We start from the raw sequence: 18,186 nt of genomic DNA on the forward strand, positions 1-18,186 counted from the left end.
TCACACAGTCTCCTCTTAACAGTTGTTCTAGAGATGTGTCTGCTGCTAGAACTCTGTGTGGCATTGACCTGTTCTCTAATCTGAGCTGCTGTTAACCTGCGATTTCTGAGGCTGGTGACTCGGATGAACTTATCGTCCGCAGCAGAGGTGACTCTTGGTCTTCCTTTCCTGGGGCGTTCCTCATGTCAGCCAGTTTCTTTGTAGTGCTTGATGGTTTTTGCCACTGCACTTGGGGACACTTTCAAAGTTTTCCCAATTGTTTGGACTGACTGACCTTCATGTCTTAAAGTAATGATGGCCACTCGTTTTTCTTTACTTAGCTGCTTTTTTCTTGCCATAATACAAATTCTAACAGTCTATTCAGTAGGACTATCAGCTGTGTACTGTATCCACCTCCTGCACAACACAACTAATGGTCCCAACCCCATTTATAAAGCGTGAAATCCCACTTATTAAACCTGACAGGTCACACTTGTGAAGTGAAAACCATTTCGGGTGACTACCTCTTGAAGCTCATCAACAGAATGCCAAGAGTGTGTGGAGCAGTAATCAAAGCAAAAGGTGGCTACTTTGAAGACCCTAGAATATAAGACATATTTTCAGTTGTTTCACACTTTTCTGTTCAGTATATAATTCCACATGTGTTAATTCATAGTTTTGATGCCTTCAGTGTGAATCTACAATTTTCATAGTCATGAAAATAAAGAAAACGCTTTGAATGAGAAGGTGTGTCCAAACTTTTGGTCTGTACTGTAGGTACAACAATATTTATTGTACCATTTACTTCAGCCATTAACCAGCACCCTGGCTGTGGGATTCGAATAGAGCAAACCAATGCGTGAAAGCATTTTTGGGTGTAAGCCTATATGTCTTAAGGTTAAAAGAATCTAGTCCCAGGCCACTCTATGGAACGCCTTCTCCACATCAGTGGATAGAAGAAGGCAGGGGGTGTTGTGAGTCAGGGCTCAGTGGATGAGATTCTGTGCAATAATCCTGTTGTTGCAGGCTTCTTGCCCTGGGATAAAGCAAAACTGGTTTAATGAGATAAGACGGGGTAAGCGTAGGGGGTAAGCGTAAGGGGTAAGCGTAAGGGGTCAGTTTGCCAAGGTTATTGCATGCAGCTTTAAGTCCACGCTCATGAGTGAAATAGGATGATAACTAGGGCGGTAGGTGGGGTCCTTCCTTCCGGGTGACAGTGATATGAGCTTGTAAAAGCGAAGTAAGAGGAGAGGCGGTCTCTTCTTTCACATCAAAAGTCATTAAGAAGTAAGGGATCAGGATATCTGCAAAAGATTTATAGTAGTGGGAAGTCCATCTGTCCTGGACTTTTGCTGGGTTTGAGTTGAGAACTGGCAGCTGTAACCTCTTCTGGGTAAATCGGCTTTTCCAGATGGTTGGCTGTGAAACGGGAGAGCTTAGGCGGGCTGTGGTGTTCAAAAAGAGAGTGTAATTTCTGGAGTCGTTGGGGGGAGGGGCGGAATAATAGGAAAACTATGTTTTTGAAGCCCCTGGTGTAGTCCACATAATTTTTAACTCTGAGTGCTAGTTTGCAGAGTAGTAAAAAAAAAAAGAGGGGGAGACAAGGGCAACCTGCATAGCAGAAGTAAACAAAGTGAACAATATTTCTTAATGGTTAAAAACACACTCACAAAAGGGGAGCATGTGCAGAGCGGTAAAAGTCAAAGCAGTTGCCTCTGGTGCCCGGAGACACTGTGGCATTCCCCTTTGGCCATAAGCAGGGGGAGAAGAGCTCAGGCAGGAAGGAGCCACTGCTGGGAGACAACCTGACCAGGGATGGAAGCTGGAGCCCAGATGCCTGACACCGCTGTGAGTGCACAACCAAAGCAGGGGAATTCCACAGGCACTCTGGGCTCTAGAGGCTAGAGCTTTGACTTTTACCGATTTGCACATGCTCCTCTTTTATGAGTGTGCTTTTAATCATTAATAAATATTGTTCACTTTGTTTACTACACTGTCAAGGGTTGTGCTCGTCTTTTCCCTTTTGTTTTCACATTGTCACAGCAATCACCCCTGCCTGCTTCAAGCTGCTGCTTTTAGCTAGTATTCAGTGGCAATGTGTATAGTCAACTGGGCTACCTGCCTCATTGTTTATATTTTGACTCTCAGCTTTTACTTTGTAACTTCTGCATTCATCTTTTATGGTTTGGTACATTGCCACACATACATTTCATTGAGACCCTTTCATTCATACCAATAAGGTCAACACATTTGGCACATCTTAAACAGACTTTGCCCTCTGCAGTGGATCCATTTTCAGATTGCAGTTGACAGGAAATGAGGAGATGTTGTGAAGCCTGTTTTAACATCTTCACATTTTATACAATACTTGCTTTGCATTGGGCTTTATAACAATCCCTCTGGGGTTATGCACTGCTAGGCACTTTTCCCTGCCCCTTGCTTTTTGTTTCAGAGTAGTGATTAAAGTACAGTATACCTAAAGGCAAAATTTTGTTTAATTGTTTTGGATGAAGTGCAGATGGATTAGAACACCTATTAGGATTTTATTGTTGTCTGTGCCCCATTAGGTAGATTCACCCTCTCTATTTATCCGGTTTACCATTATCATTGAAAGTGATAGTAAAATAAAATCCCAAATTTTGTTGTCCCAGAAAAGTAATGGAGGGGAAATATCCCTATAAGACTAGTTCTGGTGAACTAGGGTTTCCCAAGAGATTCCCTATATGTGCAGGGATTTTCTCTCAGTTTTGGTTGTGGGACAAGAGAACTCTCCCCAATAGGACACAGGTGGCAAAAAACAAAACAAAAAAAAACTGACAGGGGTAATAACCCTCTCTTAGTCTATATATATATATATATATATGTATATATATATATATATATATATATAAATAAAATGTTTTGTCTAATTTAACCCTTACAGTGCTGTTGTATTGTGACATTTATTTTTTTGAGTTGGGAAATTGTGGTTATTGTTTAACCACTTGCCGATACCAGCTGCTGTCGTTATATGGCGGCAGATCGGCTCTCATGTGCAAATCATCGTAGCTGTACGGCGCCGCGGGACTCGACTATATATATTTTTTATTTACAACATTGTTGCTCCTTGTTTGTTTATAGCCCAAAAAATAAAAACAGCAGAGGTGATCAAATACCACCATAAGAAAAAGCTATATTTGTGGGAATAAAAGGACGTAAATTTTGTTTAGGTACAACATCGCATGACCACGCAATTGTCAGTTAAAGCAATGCAGTGCCGTATCACAAAAAATGTCCTGGTAATTAAGCGGCCAAATCCTTCCAAAAGCTGAAGTGCTTAAACTGTATTTAGTACTATACAACAGGCCTAATGGCAGTTACTGCCCCAAAAGGGTGTGGTATGAAATATTAGGTTAAAGGTACAAACATTTGTGTTGATGCCATTTTCATTTGGTTTATTATTTACAAGAATGTGTTATGTCACAAACCAAAAACAATCTGCTCTATTGACTATGGAATAAACAATAGTGAATACAATTAGTTTACACCAGATTAAATATATATCAAAGCTAATTGGGATTCTTTAGGGAAAAGTGGAAGGGTGCAAATTATTTTGGTTGCAACTGTATATATATATATATATATATATATATATATATATATATATATATATATATATATATATATATATATGTTGTGTGTGCACATGTGTGATGACATTCTAATATTTAGGTGTGCAGTACTGTTGCTTTTGCTCACAGTTTCATTCCTGTACTCTAGATTACACTTTTTTTTTTTTTTTTAAATAAAACTTGCCATTCAAGTTAAGGATGGGGGAAAGGGATAGATTTAGTGTTTCTGCAAAACAGAGACTAAAGTCCATCTCTTTCCCTAGTAAAAGCAGAACATGCGGTACACAAAACACTGGCTAGGCACATAGTTTACCCTTTGATCACCCTAGATGTTTAAACCCTTCCCAGCCAGTATCATTAGTACAGTGACCGACATATTTTTAGCACAGATCACTGTATTCGTGTCACTGGTTCCCGCAAAGTTTCAGACACAATGTTGCAGTCCTGTTATAAGTCGCTAACTAGCCGTTACTAGTATATATATATATATATATATATATATATATATATATATATAAAAAACTCCTAGAAAGTTATGAACTACTATAAATATATCCCATAGTTTATTAACGCTATAATGTTCCTGTAAACCAATCAATATACGCTTGTTTGGATTTTTTTTTATTTTTACCCAAAACATGTAGCACAATACATACTGGACAAAAAATTTTGAAGATTTTTTTTTTGGATATGTTTTATAGCAGAAAGTAAAAAATACAGTGTTTTTTTTCAAAATTGTCTTTTCTTTCTCGTACATCACGGGACACAGAGATTCAGTAATTACAGGTGGGTTATAGGGTATCACTAGGTGATTGGACACTAGCACACCTTAGACAGGAAGTTCAATCCCCCATATAACCCCTCCCCCTACTGGAGGTACCTCGAATTTCTGCAAAATGGGTTAGAGATGAAACTGGCCTTGAGTAAAATCAAGGGCCAAGTCTCGGCCTTATCGGTTCTGTTTCAATGTCCACTTGCTTCACATTCTTTGGTCCGAAGCTTTATACAAGGGATAACGCGCCTTAATCCTCCAGTTAGGGCGCCTCTGAACCCGTGGGATTTGAATTTGGTTCTGTCAGCTTTACAGAAGCAGCCTTTTGAACTGATACATCAGATTCCCTTAGTTCTGTTGACAAGGAAATTCATTTTTCTGGTGGCCATTTCTTCTGCCAGAAGAGTATCAGAATTAGCGGCCCTCTCTTGTAAAGAACCGTATCTGATAATGCACAAGGATAGAGTGCTGTTACGCCCTCATCCTAGTTTTCTACCGAAGGTGGTCTCATCTTTTTCGTTTTCATCTAAACCAAGATATTGTTCTGCCTTCCTTTTTTCCAAACCCCTGTTCTACGGAATAAAAGTCACTACATTCTTTGGATGTAGTGAGAGCAGTCAAAGCCTGGAAGCGACAGCTCTGGTTCGCAAAACGGATGTTTTGTTCGTATTGCCAGAGGGTCCTAAGAGAGGACAGGCAGCAGCAAATTTTACCATTGCTAAATGGATTCAACAAGTAATTGTTCAAGTTTATGGTTTGAAACAAGGGCTATTAATGCTTCGTGGGCAGTGCATCACCAGGCCTCCATGGCTCAAATCTGCAAGGCCGCAACCTGGTTATCAAATCCATACATTCACCACATTTTATCAGGTGTATGTGAGAAGGCATGAGGACTTTGCGGTACAGGGTCCTCAGGTCTGAGTACACTCTATGTTGTGTGTTTCCCCTCCCCTCAGATAGCATTGCTCTGGGACATCCCACCAGTAATTACTGAGTCTCTGTGGCCTGTGATGTACGAGAACGAAAATAGGATTTTTATAACAGCTTACCTGTAAAATCCTTTTCTTTTGAGGTACATCACGGAACACAGAGGTCCCTCCCCTCTTCTAATACACTTATATTGCTTTGCTTTAAAACTGAGGTACCTCCAGTAGGGGGAGGGGTTATATGGGGGATTGAACTTCCTGTCTAGGGTGTGCCAGTGTCCAATCACCTAGTGATATGCTATAACCCACCAGTAATTACTGAGCCTCTGTGTCCCGTGATGAGTTTTTTTGTTTATAGTGCAAAAAAATGAACAATGTAGTGGTGATCAAATACCACCAAAAGAAAGCTCTATTAGTTGGGGAAAAAAAAAAAATTTACAAACTTTATTTGGGTATAGAGAGTTGCATGACCACGCAATTGTCAGTTTAAGTAACACGGTATAAGTATTGCAAAAAGAGGCCTGGTCATAAAGGGGAGTTAACCTTCCTGAGGTCAAGTGGTTAAACGTATTTGTTGTTTAACCACTTGCCGACCGCCGCACGACGATGTACGTCGACAGAATGGCACGGGCAGGCATAAGGGCTTACATGTACGTCCTTGCCTGCCCGCCAGTCGGGGGCCCGATCGGGCCCCCGCCCGGTGCCTGCGGCGGTCGGTATTCGTTCGGGAGCGATCCCGGACGAGGGGACGGCCATTCATTCATCGCCACCCCCTCGCGATCGCTCCCGACGAATGAAAATGTCCCGTGACATCATTTCCTCTCCTGTAATGTAAACACAGGAGAGGAAGTGATGTAATCTCTCCTCCGTGTCGGTATTTTTCGTTCCGGCACCGAGGAGAGAGCATCGGTGAGTTGCACAAGCACTACACTACACAGTAGAACATGCCAGGCACACTCACACCCCCCCTTTACCCCCCGATCACCCCCCAATTACCCCTGCCCCCCCAGTCACAGTGACATCAATTGCTTTTTTTTTTTTTTTTTTTGCATTGGTGTCATTTGTGACTGTAATAACTGTTAGGGCAGTTAGGGTTAGCCCCCTTTAGTTCTAATGTGCCCCCCTAACCCCCCCAATAAAGGTTTAACCCCGTGATCACCCCCCCTCGCCAGTGTCACTAAGGCTGGGTTCACATTGCAGCGGTTTATGAGAACGAATGTGATTCGCACCGCACTGCAGTGCAAATCACATCCGATCTCTGTGCGATTCGAGTTCAGCTATACAGATAGTATGGCTGAATTCGTGTCGCACCCGCCGCAAATTCGCACGGGACCCTTTTTTTGGCCCGCAGCAGAATCGGATCGCATGGGTGTTCACACCATGCGATCCGAGTTTGCAGATCGCACTGCGATATGCGAACTGATCTGGGGGTGTCATTAACATTTCACTGACACTCCCAGCAGTTCGCATAGGGCAGTGTGAACTGCCGCCGGGAGGCATGCGATGCGGGAACCCGCCGCGGATTCATAGCGTTCCCGCATCGCTCCAGTGTGAACCCAGCCTAATAAGCGATCATTTTTCTGATCGCTGTATTAGTGTCACAGGTGACGCTAGTTAGGCAGGTAGGTATTTAGGTTCGCCGCAGCTTTTTATAGCGCCAGGGACCCCCATATACTACCGCATAAAGCCCCCTGATTGCCCCCTAGTTAACCCTTTCACCAGTGATCACCATATAACTGTTACAGGTGACGCTGGTTGGTTAGTTATTTTTTTATAGTTTCAGGGCACCCGCCATTTATTACCTAATAAAGGTTTAACCCCCTGATCACCCGGCGGGTGTCATTTGTGACTGTAATAACTGTTAGGGCAGTTAGGGTTAGCCCCCTTTAGTTCTAAGGTACCCCCCTAACCCCCCCAATAAAGGTTTAACCCTGTGATCACCCCCCGTCGCCAGTGTCACTAAGGCTGGGTTCACATTGCAGCGGTTTATGAGAACGGATGTGATTCGCACCGCACTGCAGTGCAAATCACATCCGATCTCTGTGCGATTCGAGTTCAGCCATACAGATAGTATGGCTGAATTCATGTCGCACCCGCCGCACCCGCTGCAAACTCGCACGGGACCCTTTTTTTGGTCCGCAGCAGAATCGGATCGCATGGGTGTTCACACCATGCGATCCGAGTTTGCAGATCGCACTGCGATATGCGAACTGATCTGGGGGTGTCATTAACATTTCACTGACACTCCCAGCAGTTCGCATAGGGCAGTGTGAACTGCCGCCAGGAGGCATGTGATGCGGGAACCCGCCGCGGATTCGTGGCGTTCCCGCATCGCTCCAGTGTGAACCCAGCCTAATAAGCGATCGTTTTTCTGATCACTGTATTAGTGTCACAGGTGACGCTAGTTAGGCAGGTAGGTATTTAGGTTCGCCGCAGCTTTTTATAGCGCCAGGGACCCCCATATACTACCGCATAAAGCCCCCTGATTGCCCCCTAGTTAACCCTTTCACCAGTGATCACCATATAACTGTTACAGGTGACGCTGGTTGGTTAGTTATTTTTTTTATAGTTTCAGGGCACCCGCCATTTATTACCTAGTCTCACTAGTGTACCCCTAAATTTAGGGGTGTCTACTTTCCAAAATGGGGTCATTTGGGGGGGGTTTGTGCCATCTTGGCATTTTATGGCCTTCAAAACTGTAACGCCCTTAGAAAGCCTGAAGGCGGTGCTTGGTTTTCGGGGCCCCGTACGCGGCTAGGCTCCCAAAAAGTCCCACATATGTGGTATCCCCGTACTCAGGAGAAGCAGCAGAATTTATTTTGGGGTGTCATTTCACATATGCCCATAGCATGTGTGAGCAATATATCATTTAGTGACAACTTTGTGAAAAAAAAATAAAAAAAAATTAAAGTTTGTAATTTTCCCGCAACTTGTGGCAAAATATAAAATATTCCATGGACTCAAAATGCCTCTCAGCAAATAGCTTGGGGTGTCTACTTTCTAAAATGGGGTCATTTGTGGGGGTTTTGTGCCATCTTGGCATTTTATGGCCTTCAAAACTGTAATAGGTAGTGAGAAGTGAAATCAAAAATTTACGCCCTTAGAAAGCCTGAAGGCGGTGCTTGGTTTTCGGGGCCCCGTACACGGCTAGGCTCCCAAAAAGTCCCACATATGTGGTATCCCCGTACTCAGGAGAAGCAGCAGAATTTATTTTGGGGTGTCATTTCACATATGCCCATAGCATGTGTGAGCAATATATCATTTAGTGACAACTTTGTGTAAAAAAAAAAAAAAAAATTATTTTTTGTCATTATTCAATCGCTTGAGGCAAAAAAATAAAATATTCAATGGGCTCAACATGCCACTTATCAATTTCCTTAGGGTGTCTACTTTCCAAAATGGGGTCATTTGGGGGGGTTTTGTACTGCCCTGCCATTTTAGCACCTCAAGAAATGAGATAGGCAGTTGTAAACTAAAAGCTGCGTAAATTCCAGAAAACGTACCTTAGTTTGTAGATGTGACAACTTTTGCGCAAACCAATAAATATACAATTATTGACTTTTTTTTTACCAAAGACATGTGGCTGAATACATTTTGGCCTAAATGTATGACTAAAATTGAGTTTATTGGATTTTTCTAATAACAAAAAGTAGAAAATATCATTTTTTTTCAAAATTTGCGGTCTTTTTACGTTTATATCGCAAAAAATAAAAATCGCAGAGGCAATCAAATACCATCAAAAGAAAGCTCTATTTGTGGGAAGAAAAGGACGCAAATTTTGTTTGGGTACAACATTGCATAACCGCGCAATTACCAGTTAAAGCAGCGCAGTGCCAAATTGTAAAAAGACCTCTGGTCATTTACCAGCAAAATGGTCCGGTCTGAAGGTGGTTAAAAAAAAAAAAAAAAAATTATGATTTGAGGTAAAAAACAACGTCATGTGATTCACCTTTCACCTGGCACCTGCGGCATATGGCATATGGCATCTGTTGACATCTCAGGGGAAGATGAGCCATATGGTATTATGTGCTCCATCTCGTGTATATCCTATACACTGTTAATGGGGTGCGAGAGCAGGGACACAGGCTGCACAGAGGCAAAGCAGCATGCACATGGGTAAGTGTATTTGTCTATGCACACTGTGTTGGATATTGTTGCTCTTTTCTGTATATGGGTGGGGGTCCTCTTTAACCACTTTGAGATACGGCACTGTGTTACTTTAACTGACACTTCTGCTTTCGTGCAAATTTGCACCCAAACAAAATTAATGTCCATTTTTTCCCCACAAATAGAGCTTTCCTTTGGTGGTATTTGCGCATCTCTGTGGTTAACATTTTTTGCACTATGAACAAAAAAAAAGAGCAACAATTTTGAAAAAAAATATATATTTTTTTTACTTTCTGCTATAAAACATATCCAAAACAAAGAGGTCAAAAAATATAATTTCTTCATCAGTTTAGGTCAATTTGCATTCTGCTACATATTTTTGTTAAAAAAAAAAAATCCCAATTAGCGTATATGGAATGGTTTGCACAAAATGTATTGTGTCTACAAACTAAGGGATAGATTTAGGGACTTTTTTTTTACTAGTAATTCGCAATTTTTAGCGGGACAGCAACATTGTGGTGGACAAATTGAACACTAAGTGACACTTTTTGGGGACCAGTGCCAAACAAATGCACTGTCACAGTATAATTGACACTGGCAGGGAGGGGCTAACATCAGGGGCAATCAAAGGGTTAAATGTGTTTCCTGGGTGTTTTTACTAACTGTGTGGGGGATGCGGACACTGAACAAAGAGAGAGATCTGTGTTCCTGATTACTAGCAATCATAGATCTCTCTTTGTCTGCGACAGAACGATGGTCTGCCTTGTTTACATAGGCAGACCGCCCTTCTGTCATTCCCGAGAATGATTGCGGGTGGCCCCGCTGACTGGCTCCTGCTATGTCAAATCGCAATGGGGGAGAGAGGTTGGCAGCGTGCGCGCCCCAGACCAGGGAGCGCAGACAACGTACAGGTATGTTGTTTCATGCCCTGTCTCAGTATATGTGTGGTGGGCAGTCCGGAACTGGTAAATTATATATATTCCCTTTGGAATCCGTACGTATGAAATGTATGAGTATTGATCACATAGACATTGTTCACTTTGCCTTACCATTTGCAGAAATGGGGAATGTGCAGTGTTACTGATGTAAATTCATTCTTAATTTCATGAGAATGTTTGGATGATACTTACATGTACTTTAGGCGTGGGTGGAAGGCCATTACTTATTGGCTTCTGAAACAGAAAAAAAAAAGCATTTTGGTATGTATAATTATGAAAACAGGATTCATATTTCTTAACACTTTAAAACGAAGATTTGGGTAAAATCTAGTGTGATAAAGGTCCCTTTGAATATCTGCTTTTCATCTCAACTGTGCAAATGTACAATATCTCACATAAGTTTCAGGGTCCTGGCAATCTTCTTATAGCCTAGGCCACCTTTATGTAAAGCAACAATAAATTTTTTCGGATCCTCAGAGAGTTCTTTGCCATGAGGTGCCATGTTGAACTTCCAGTGTCCAGTATGAGAGAGTGAGTACACCAAATTTAACACACCTGCTGCCCATTCACACCTGAGACCTTGTAACACTAAATAGTCACATGACACTAGAGAGGGAAAATGGCTAATTAGGCCAAATTTGAACATTTTCACTTAGGGGTGTACTCACTTTTGTTGGCAGAGGTTTAGACATTAATGGCTGTGTGTTGAGTTAGTTTTAAGGGGACAGCAAGTTTATACAGTTCTACCTGCTGTACACTAACTAGTTTACATTGTAGCAACATGTAATTTCTTCAGTGTGTTCACATGAAAAGATATAAAAAAAATATTTCCAAAAATGTGAGGGGTGTACTCACTGTTGTGAGATACTTTATGTCTACATAGAAATCAGTAAAGTAGAGCCTAACCTCTTTAAACGTGGTCTTCCAGTGGCCCTTTACACGGGCGTTAATGCCCATGAGGCGGTACGGCTTCTACAGTGCCTTGAAAAAGTATTCATAACCGTTGAAATTTTCCACATTTTGTCATATTACAACCAAAAACATAAATGTATTTTATTGGGATTTTATGTGATAAATCAATACAAAGCGGCACATAATTGTAAAGTGGAAGGTAAATGATGAATGGTTTTCAAGATTTTTTTACAAATAAATATGTGAAAAGTGAAAAGACCCTGTCCCCAACCTGGTAGGAAAGCACAGGCAGGCAGTCAGCATGGAGTCTGTACTTATCATTAGCATATCGCAAAGCCTCCTGGACTTGTGCCCAAGTGGAACGAAGACCACAGAGATACTCCTCTAACGCAGGAATACTCTGCGGAACAAATGAGTCAGGCAACATGGAAGGTTGGAAACCATAGTTTGCCATAAACGGGGGCAATCGGGAAGCAAAATTCAAGGCACTATTGTGAGTGAACTCCGCCCACGGTAAGAGGCCTGACCAGCTGTTATGAAAGTCAGAAATATAGCAAGGTAGGAATTGCTTCAAGGACTGATTGGCTTGTTCTGCGGTCCCATTAGACTGCGGGTGATACGCAGATGAGAAGGCAAGCTGAACTCCCAACTGTGCACAAAAGGCTCGCCAGAACTGGGACACAAACTGACCACATCTGTCAGAGTCAAATCACTTTGGGTAGCCCATGTAAGCCAAAGATCTCCCAGGCAAAAATGGAAGCCAGTTCCTTAGAAGTAGGCAACTTCTTACGTGGAAAACAATGAGACATTTTCGAGAACCGGTCAACCACCTGAAGAACGGGTCTATATTTATAATTGATTTACAAAGAACTTGGTATTATGAGTTATTAACTATGATAGTTTTAAGGTGATTACTTCTATATATGCAAGTATGTAGGTTTCTGCATACATTGATTTCACTGAGCTCACAGATGGTCACTCACAGATGGTCACTCACAGATGGTCACATTGTCTCGGGACCATTATGGCTAGTCTTTTGTAAGTACCAGATAAAACCAGCTTTTTTGCGCTTCTTTCAAGCCTATAAAAGATCAGACAATGCACAAGAGCAGGGAACTTCACCCAGGACGGATTGTGCCTAGGACTTGCATAGATTGTCAATTCCAGAACTGTCTGAAGATTTCAGAAGTTGAGGGGTTCCCTGGATTGAATGCTGAATTTATTCCTGTATTGTAACATCTGTAACCTAAGCCAAGTAAATCTCCTTTTTATTACATTCTTTGAGTGTGTTTTAATCCTTGCATTTACTGACCACATATCTGAAAGGGTAAATCTATGATTGAACCTATGGTTAAATGTAACACATAATTTAACCCCTTATTACATAATGGCGCTGTGAGCAGGATATTTAACCCTTTCAGTGCTGGTTTGAAGTGCAGTGATTAATTCTAGTAATACTGTTATGAATTGTAATGTTTTTTGACAATTGGGAAACTGTATTATTAGTGTGCACTGTGATAGCAGGTTCGTTGTCAGCTTTGCTTTGGTGGCGTTATAGTGGTTTAGCATGTGGTGTACACGTAGTGAAGAGGGAAGATGTTTAACTGGATAAAAAGAGCAAAGGGGGGAGACAGTCGAAAGAGCCCCATCCCAGAGTGGGGAGATTCTAGACACTGGTCTACTCTGGCTCGTGAACTGATCAAGTATCAGGATGCATTTAAAGTGGAAGACCCCCACCATTGTCTCCTGAACCTTGATTTGTCTCGATATTCAAAATCAGAGCAGAAAGCTGCATCTTTATTAGGATGGATATTTTTGCAGGCGCTCGTAGATGAGACAAAAAGGAGAGAAGCTGTTGATGTGGAGCTGCAGGCAGTAACAGAACAACTTCAAATCTTAAAGGAATGCTTTAGATCTTCTGAAAAACACAGTTTTCAGAGTATGTAGTGAGAACTGTAAATAAGCAGCGTAGAAAGAACGGTAGGAGGAGATTACCAGGAAACAATGCTGCAGTGACAGTACGCACCTTGGTTACCAGGGGAGATTGGGAGAAATTAAAATATTGGTCAGGATCAGACACAGATGAAGAGATAGAAATTGTTCAGTTAGAAGCAGGCAAGGCCTGTCCTATTGTTAGAGTGTTGTCCTGGGATTTAGGTAACTCTACAATGAAATCCATAAACAGGTGGGTTCAGGACCTCTCTCCATTGGGTATGGTTTGTAGAAGGCCCACTGGAAGGTGTCGTGGAGTCTTACTCTGAGCACACACGGAACAGGCAGCTACGAAGGCGGTTACAGCAGCACGTAGACTAGGCCACCAGAATTGTTGGGAAATGGGCCAAAAGAGTTGATTCTTCCCAGGGTGGCCAGCAGCCTGGAGCCTGGCAGTACAGAGGCTCTCTGGGACAAAGCAGCAGTCACAATGTTTCTCAGAAGGAGCATGGACCTGAGCCGTAAGAATTTCGTCACCCAAAGGAGACATGAGACTTGTGAGAACCATAGCCAGAATACGCTCAGGAGGAATCACAGGAACCAGAACAGATTCCATCTTGGCAGTGGAGGAACATTTTCGTGACAAATCGTCAGCCCTTACATTCTTAGTATCGGGTAAGAATGAGACAATGTAATTGAAACTAGACAAGAAAAGAGCCCATCGCACCCTTCTGGGAAAGAGGCGTTTAGCCTCAGACAAGAATGTGAGATTCTTATGGTCAGTAAGAATGAGAACCAGCACAGCGGTACCTTCGTGCAGATTCTTTCAGGGCTAAAATGATCGCTAACAGCTCTCTGTCACCAATCTCATAATTGCATTCCGCAGGTGACAATTTCTTGGAAAAGTAGCCACAAGGATGCATAGTGCTCTCAGAGGTAGGACATTGAGACAGAAGGGCATCCACTAGAGTCTCAGAAGCATCAACCTCAAGGATAAAAGATAACTTAGGATCAGGATGTGCCAACACAGGAGCCTCTCAAAGGCCTTAAAGAGGAAGTAAACCCTTGTATAAAAAAAAAAACACAACCTGCAAGACAAAAGCATAATGAGCTAGTATGCAGAGCATACTAGCGCATTATGTATTACTCACCTCAGATTGAAGCCCCCAAAGCCATCCTCATCTCCCCCTCCGGCCATCGACATGTCGTCCAGGAGTTACTTCTGGGTATTGAGGCTCCAACACTGTGATTGGCTGGAGCCGCGATGATGTCACTCCCGGGCATTTGTGCGGGAGACGTCGGTAACGGCGCGCAGACTGATGCAGCGGCACATAGGTGCCATTGCGTCAGTTTGCTCTTGTGCACATGTGCCGATGTCATTGGCACATGCAGGGGACAGGGGATATCTCCTAAACCGTGCAGGTTTAGGAGATATCCTGGTTAGCTACAGGTAAGCCTTAATATAGGCTTACCTGTAGCATAAACTTTAAAAATATGGTTAACAACCAATTTAATGGACTCCGGAGACCAACTCTGTGGGCTACCATCCTTTCTGGTCATATCAGTCAGGGGCTTGACCAGAGATGAGAAGTTACAAATAAACTTCCAATAATAGTTGGCAAAGCCAAGAAACTGCTGCAGAGGATGTAAACCCATGGGTTAGGGCCACTGTAGGACTGCTGAAAGTTTCTCTGGGTCCTTCGAAAAACCAGCAGTGGAAATTACATAAACCAAAAATTTTACCTGTTCACGATGGAATTCACACTTCTGCAATTTAGAGATTGTTCTCTCTTAGTTTCTGAAGCACATGACAGACATCTGTGTGGTGGCTCTCCAGGGACTTGGAAAATTTGAGGCTATCATCGAGATAAACCACCACACATAACTGCAACAAATCTCGGAGGACATCGTTGTTAAATTCCTGGAAAACTGCCGGGGCATTACAAAGGCCAAAAGACATTGCGAGGTACTCATAATGGCCTGTTCTGGTATTAAACGCAGTTTTCCACTCGCTGCCCCCCTAAATCCTCACGAGATTACATGGCCCCTCTCAAATCAAGCTTTGTGAAAACCGTTGCTCCCTTGAGGTGGTCAAGTAACTCCGTAATCAATGGAATTGGATAGGCATTCTTAATCGTGAAATGATTGAGACCCCTATAATCAATACGAGGTCTCAGTTCACCAATCTTCTTCTTCACAAAGAAGAAACCAGCACCAGCAGGAGATGGGGATTTGTGGATGAAACCTTGAGACAGTGCATCTGCAACATACTCCTCCATGCCTTACCCCCCCAAGACCGACAAAGGGTAAACCTGACCACGATGGGGTATGGCACCAGGTTGAAGGTCAATTGCGTAATCATACGACCGGTGTGGAGGCAAACTACCGGCTTTACCTTTGTCAAAGACATCACTGGCAGGTAGAAGAGTGCACAGGACCTTGGCTACCTTCTGGAAGCATGTCTTACTGCATTGTGGTGACCAGGAGAGAACCTCAGCACAGAACCAATCAAAAGAGGGGTTGTGTCTCTTTTAACCAAGGATAACCAATAACCAGCAAAAATCTTAGGTGAGGAAATAGCTTGGAATTGGATTATCTCATGGTGAAGAGCTCCTATGTTCATGGACAAAGGAACAGTCTTACGAGTCACATGGGCAGGCTGTGGAGGTCTCCCGTCAAGAGCCTCAATGGCAAGTGGAGTGTCACGCAGCTGCAGCGGAATCGAGTGCTTCAATACAAAGGCAGAATCAGTTAACAGGCCTGCAGCCCCAGAGTTAATTAGAGCCTGTATCTCGACGGACGACTCAACTACCAAGAAAGGGTAACGGAAACCAGGGGCTTATCCTTCAGGATAACTGGGGATGAAGGAACACCACCTAAGGTCTGTCCAAGACAGGACCTCAATGTTCGGGCGTTGCCTGGACGGCATCTTCCCTGGCAAACTCTGTACCAGGAGGCATGGGAGGTGAGGGAGGCAAGGGTGGGACAAATGTACAGGAGGCTTCCTCGTTTAAGGAGTCTGGAGTGAATGAGGATGGCAAACGTGATCAACTTCTCCAGCTCAGTGGGTATATCTCAGGCTGCTATCTCATCCTTGATGGTATCCGAGAGACCATGAGAAAAAGCAGCCATGAAGGCCTCATTGTTCCAAGCAACCTCTGCTGCCAGAGTATAGAATTCAATGGTCTAATCGGCATCAGTTCTCGTACTCTGTTTGATGGACATGAGGAACTTGGCAGCAGAAGTGGAGCGTACGGGAATGGCAAACACCCTTTTAAAAGGAGCCACAAACTCAGGGTAACTCAAGACAACAGGTTTTTGAGTCTCCCTTAGAGGGTTTGCCCAGGCCAAGGCTCTCTCAGAAAGCAAAGATATCACAAAACCTACTTTGCTTCTATCCGTTGGAAACGCCTAGGGCAGCATCTCAAAGTACATCTCAACCTGGTTGTGAAACCCTGTGCACTGGACTGGATGACCTCCAAATTGCTGGGGAAATGGAGCGGAACCAGACATACCTCTTATAGTAGGTAATACTCGAGGTGGGTGCCTGCACATAGACTGCAGCAGCAGGGACCGCCTGCAACACAGGTTGTACCAGAGCAGCCACATTGGGAGATTCCAAGTGTGCCGTGTGACCCAGGAGCATTTGTAACACCATGGAAAACTGATCCATGTGGTGAACCTGCTCATCCAATCTGGAAAAATATTACCAACAAGTGGATTGACTGCATCTTCTGAATTCATGGCCTTCGCCTACTGTCAGAAACCATGAATCAGACTGAGACAGAAGTACAATTAAATCACGCTTGTTTAATAATAATAAAAAAAGGTAAACATAGTCAAAACATAGCCAGAGTTCAGGAATCAGGATGGATAGTCAGACAAGAAAAATCATCAGGGAGCAAGAGAACGGCGTAGTAGAACAGCAAGCAGGATCTGGAGTCAGAAGGAATGTCAGCCAAGGAACTCTAACAGGAACACAGGAGAGCGTCTCTAGAGAAGTGACCAAGGCGAAGGCAGAGATCATCTGGACTGGATAGCTTAAGTAGGCAGGACTGACAAGCAGGATATAATCAACAGGTGAGTCACTGTGGAGAGATAGGAGCTGGCAATTAGCTGACAGCTAAACAGACAGCTCAGAGAAGGATGCACTGAGCCCATCCCTGACAGGTTCATAGAGGTTTTCAAACATTTAGTACAGGAAGATATTAAGGACATTCCTTTCAATAAAAAAAGAAAAGTCAAAGAAACCAGAGAAGCCATTTCTAAACTGGAACAAAATAGAGACATAGTCATAAGACCGACAGATAAGGGGGGGGGGGGGGGGGTTGGTTATCCTGAAGAAAGAGGACTATATTGCAGAAATGCAACGATTAGTGCAGGCTCCAACCACCTACAAAAAACTTCCGGGTAATTAAACTGAGTAATTTTAAACCGCCATGTCCAAATTGATTGATAAAGTTTTGATATTGAATATACTTAACAAAAAATAAACCAAATACCTATTACCTAAAGTCCCTAAAATTCCAGTTATTTATTATATTCCGAAGATACACAAGAACGGACATATCCTCCAGGCAGACCCATTGTTAGTGGGATAGATTCCTTATTCTCGAGGCTAGGTGACTATATTGATATTTTTTGCAACCTATAGGCATGAACGGTAAAACATGACTAAGGCAACTGTGGAAGGAGACCATACGTTGCTGGTAACAGTGGACGTTGAGTCCCTATATACCAACAGGATGCGCCTGATGCTGCACTATGCGCCTTACAAAAATACTCCCATCTTAAAAAGCCCCAAGCCCCAAGTCAAATTTCTTGCGGAGGCTCTCGATATGGCAATGAATAATAATTATTTTTGGCATGTGGGAGATTTCTACAACCAAATGAAAGGGGTATGCTCCGAGCCTTGCAAATATATTTCTAAACAAGTGGGAGGAGGAATGTATCTTTACATATTTTCATTGTGTGGGAGGGTCCGCAAGAGGAATTGTAAAGGTTCTTAT

At 43.0% G+C, this 18,186-nt stretch overlaps 1 protein-coding gene across 4 annotated transcripts in view; it reads right to left on the reverse strand.

The window, feature by feature from the left end:
• The window catches only part of MAP4K3 (mitogen-activated protein kinase kinase kinase kinase 3), a 783,526-nt gene that overhangs the window by 176,906 nt on the left and 588,434 nt on the right, over positions 1-18,186 (reverse strand). For all 4 annotated transcript variants that reach the window (XM_077486491.1, XM_077486490.1, XM_077486493.1 and 1 more), the window contains one exon: positions 10,526-10,567. In XM_077486491.1, the coding sequence (XP_077342617.1) occupies positions 10,526-10,567 (42 nt within the window). The remainder of the gene's footprint in view (positions 1-10,525; positions 10,568-18,186) is intronic.

Source organism: Lithobates pipiens, unplaced genomic scaffold (genome assembly GCF_037356315.1).
Source record: "Lithobates pipiens isolate NorthernLeopardFrog02 unplaced genomic scaffold, aLitPip1_a1.2 Scaffold_18, whole genome shotgun sequence".
Taxonomy (NCBI): Eukaryota; Metazoa; Chordata; class Amphibia; order Anura; family Ranidae; genus Lithobates; species Lithobates pipiens.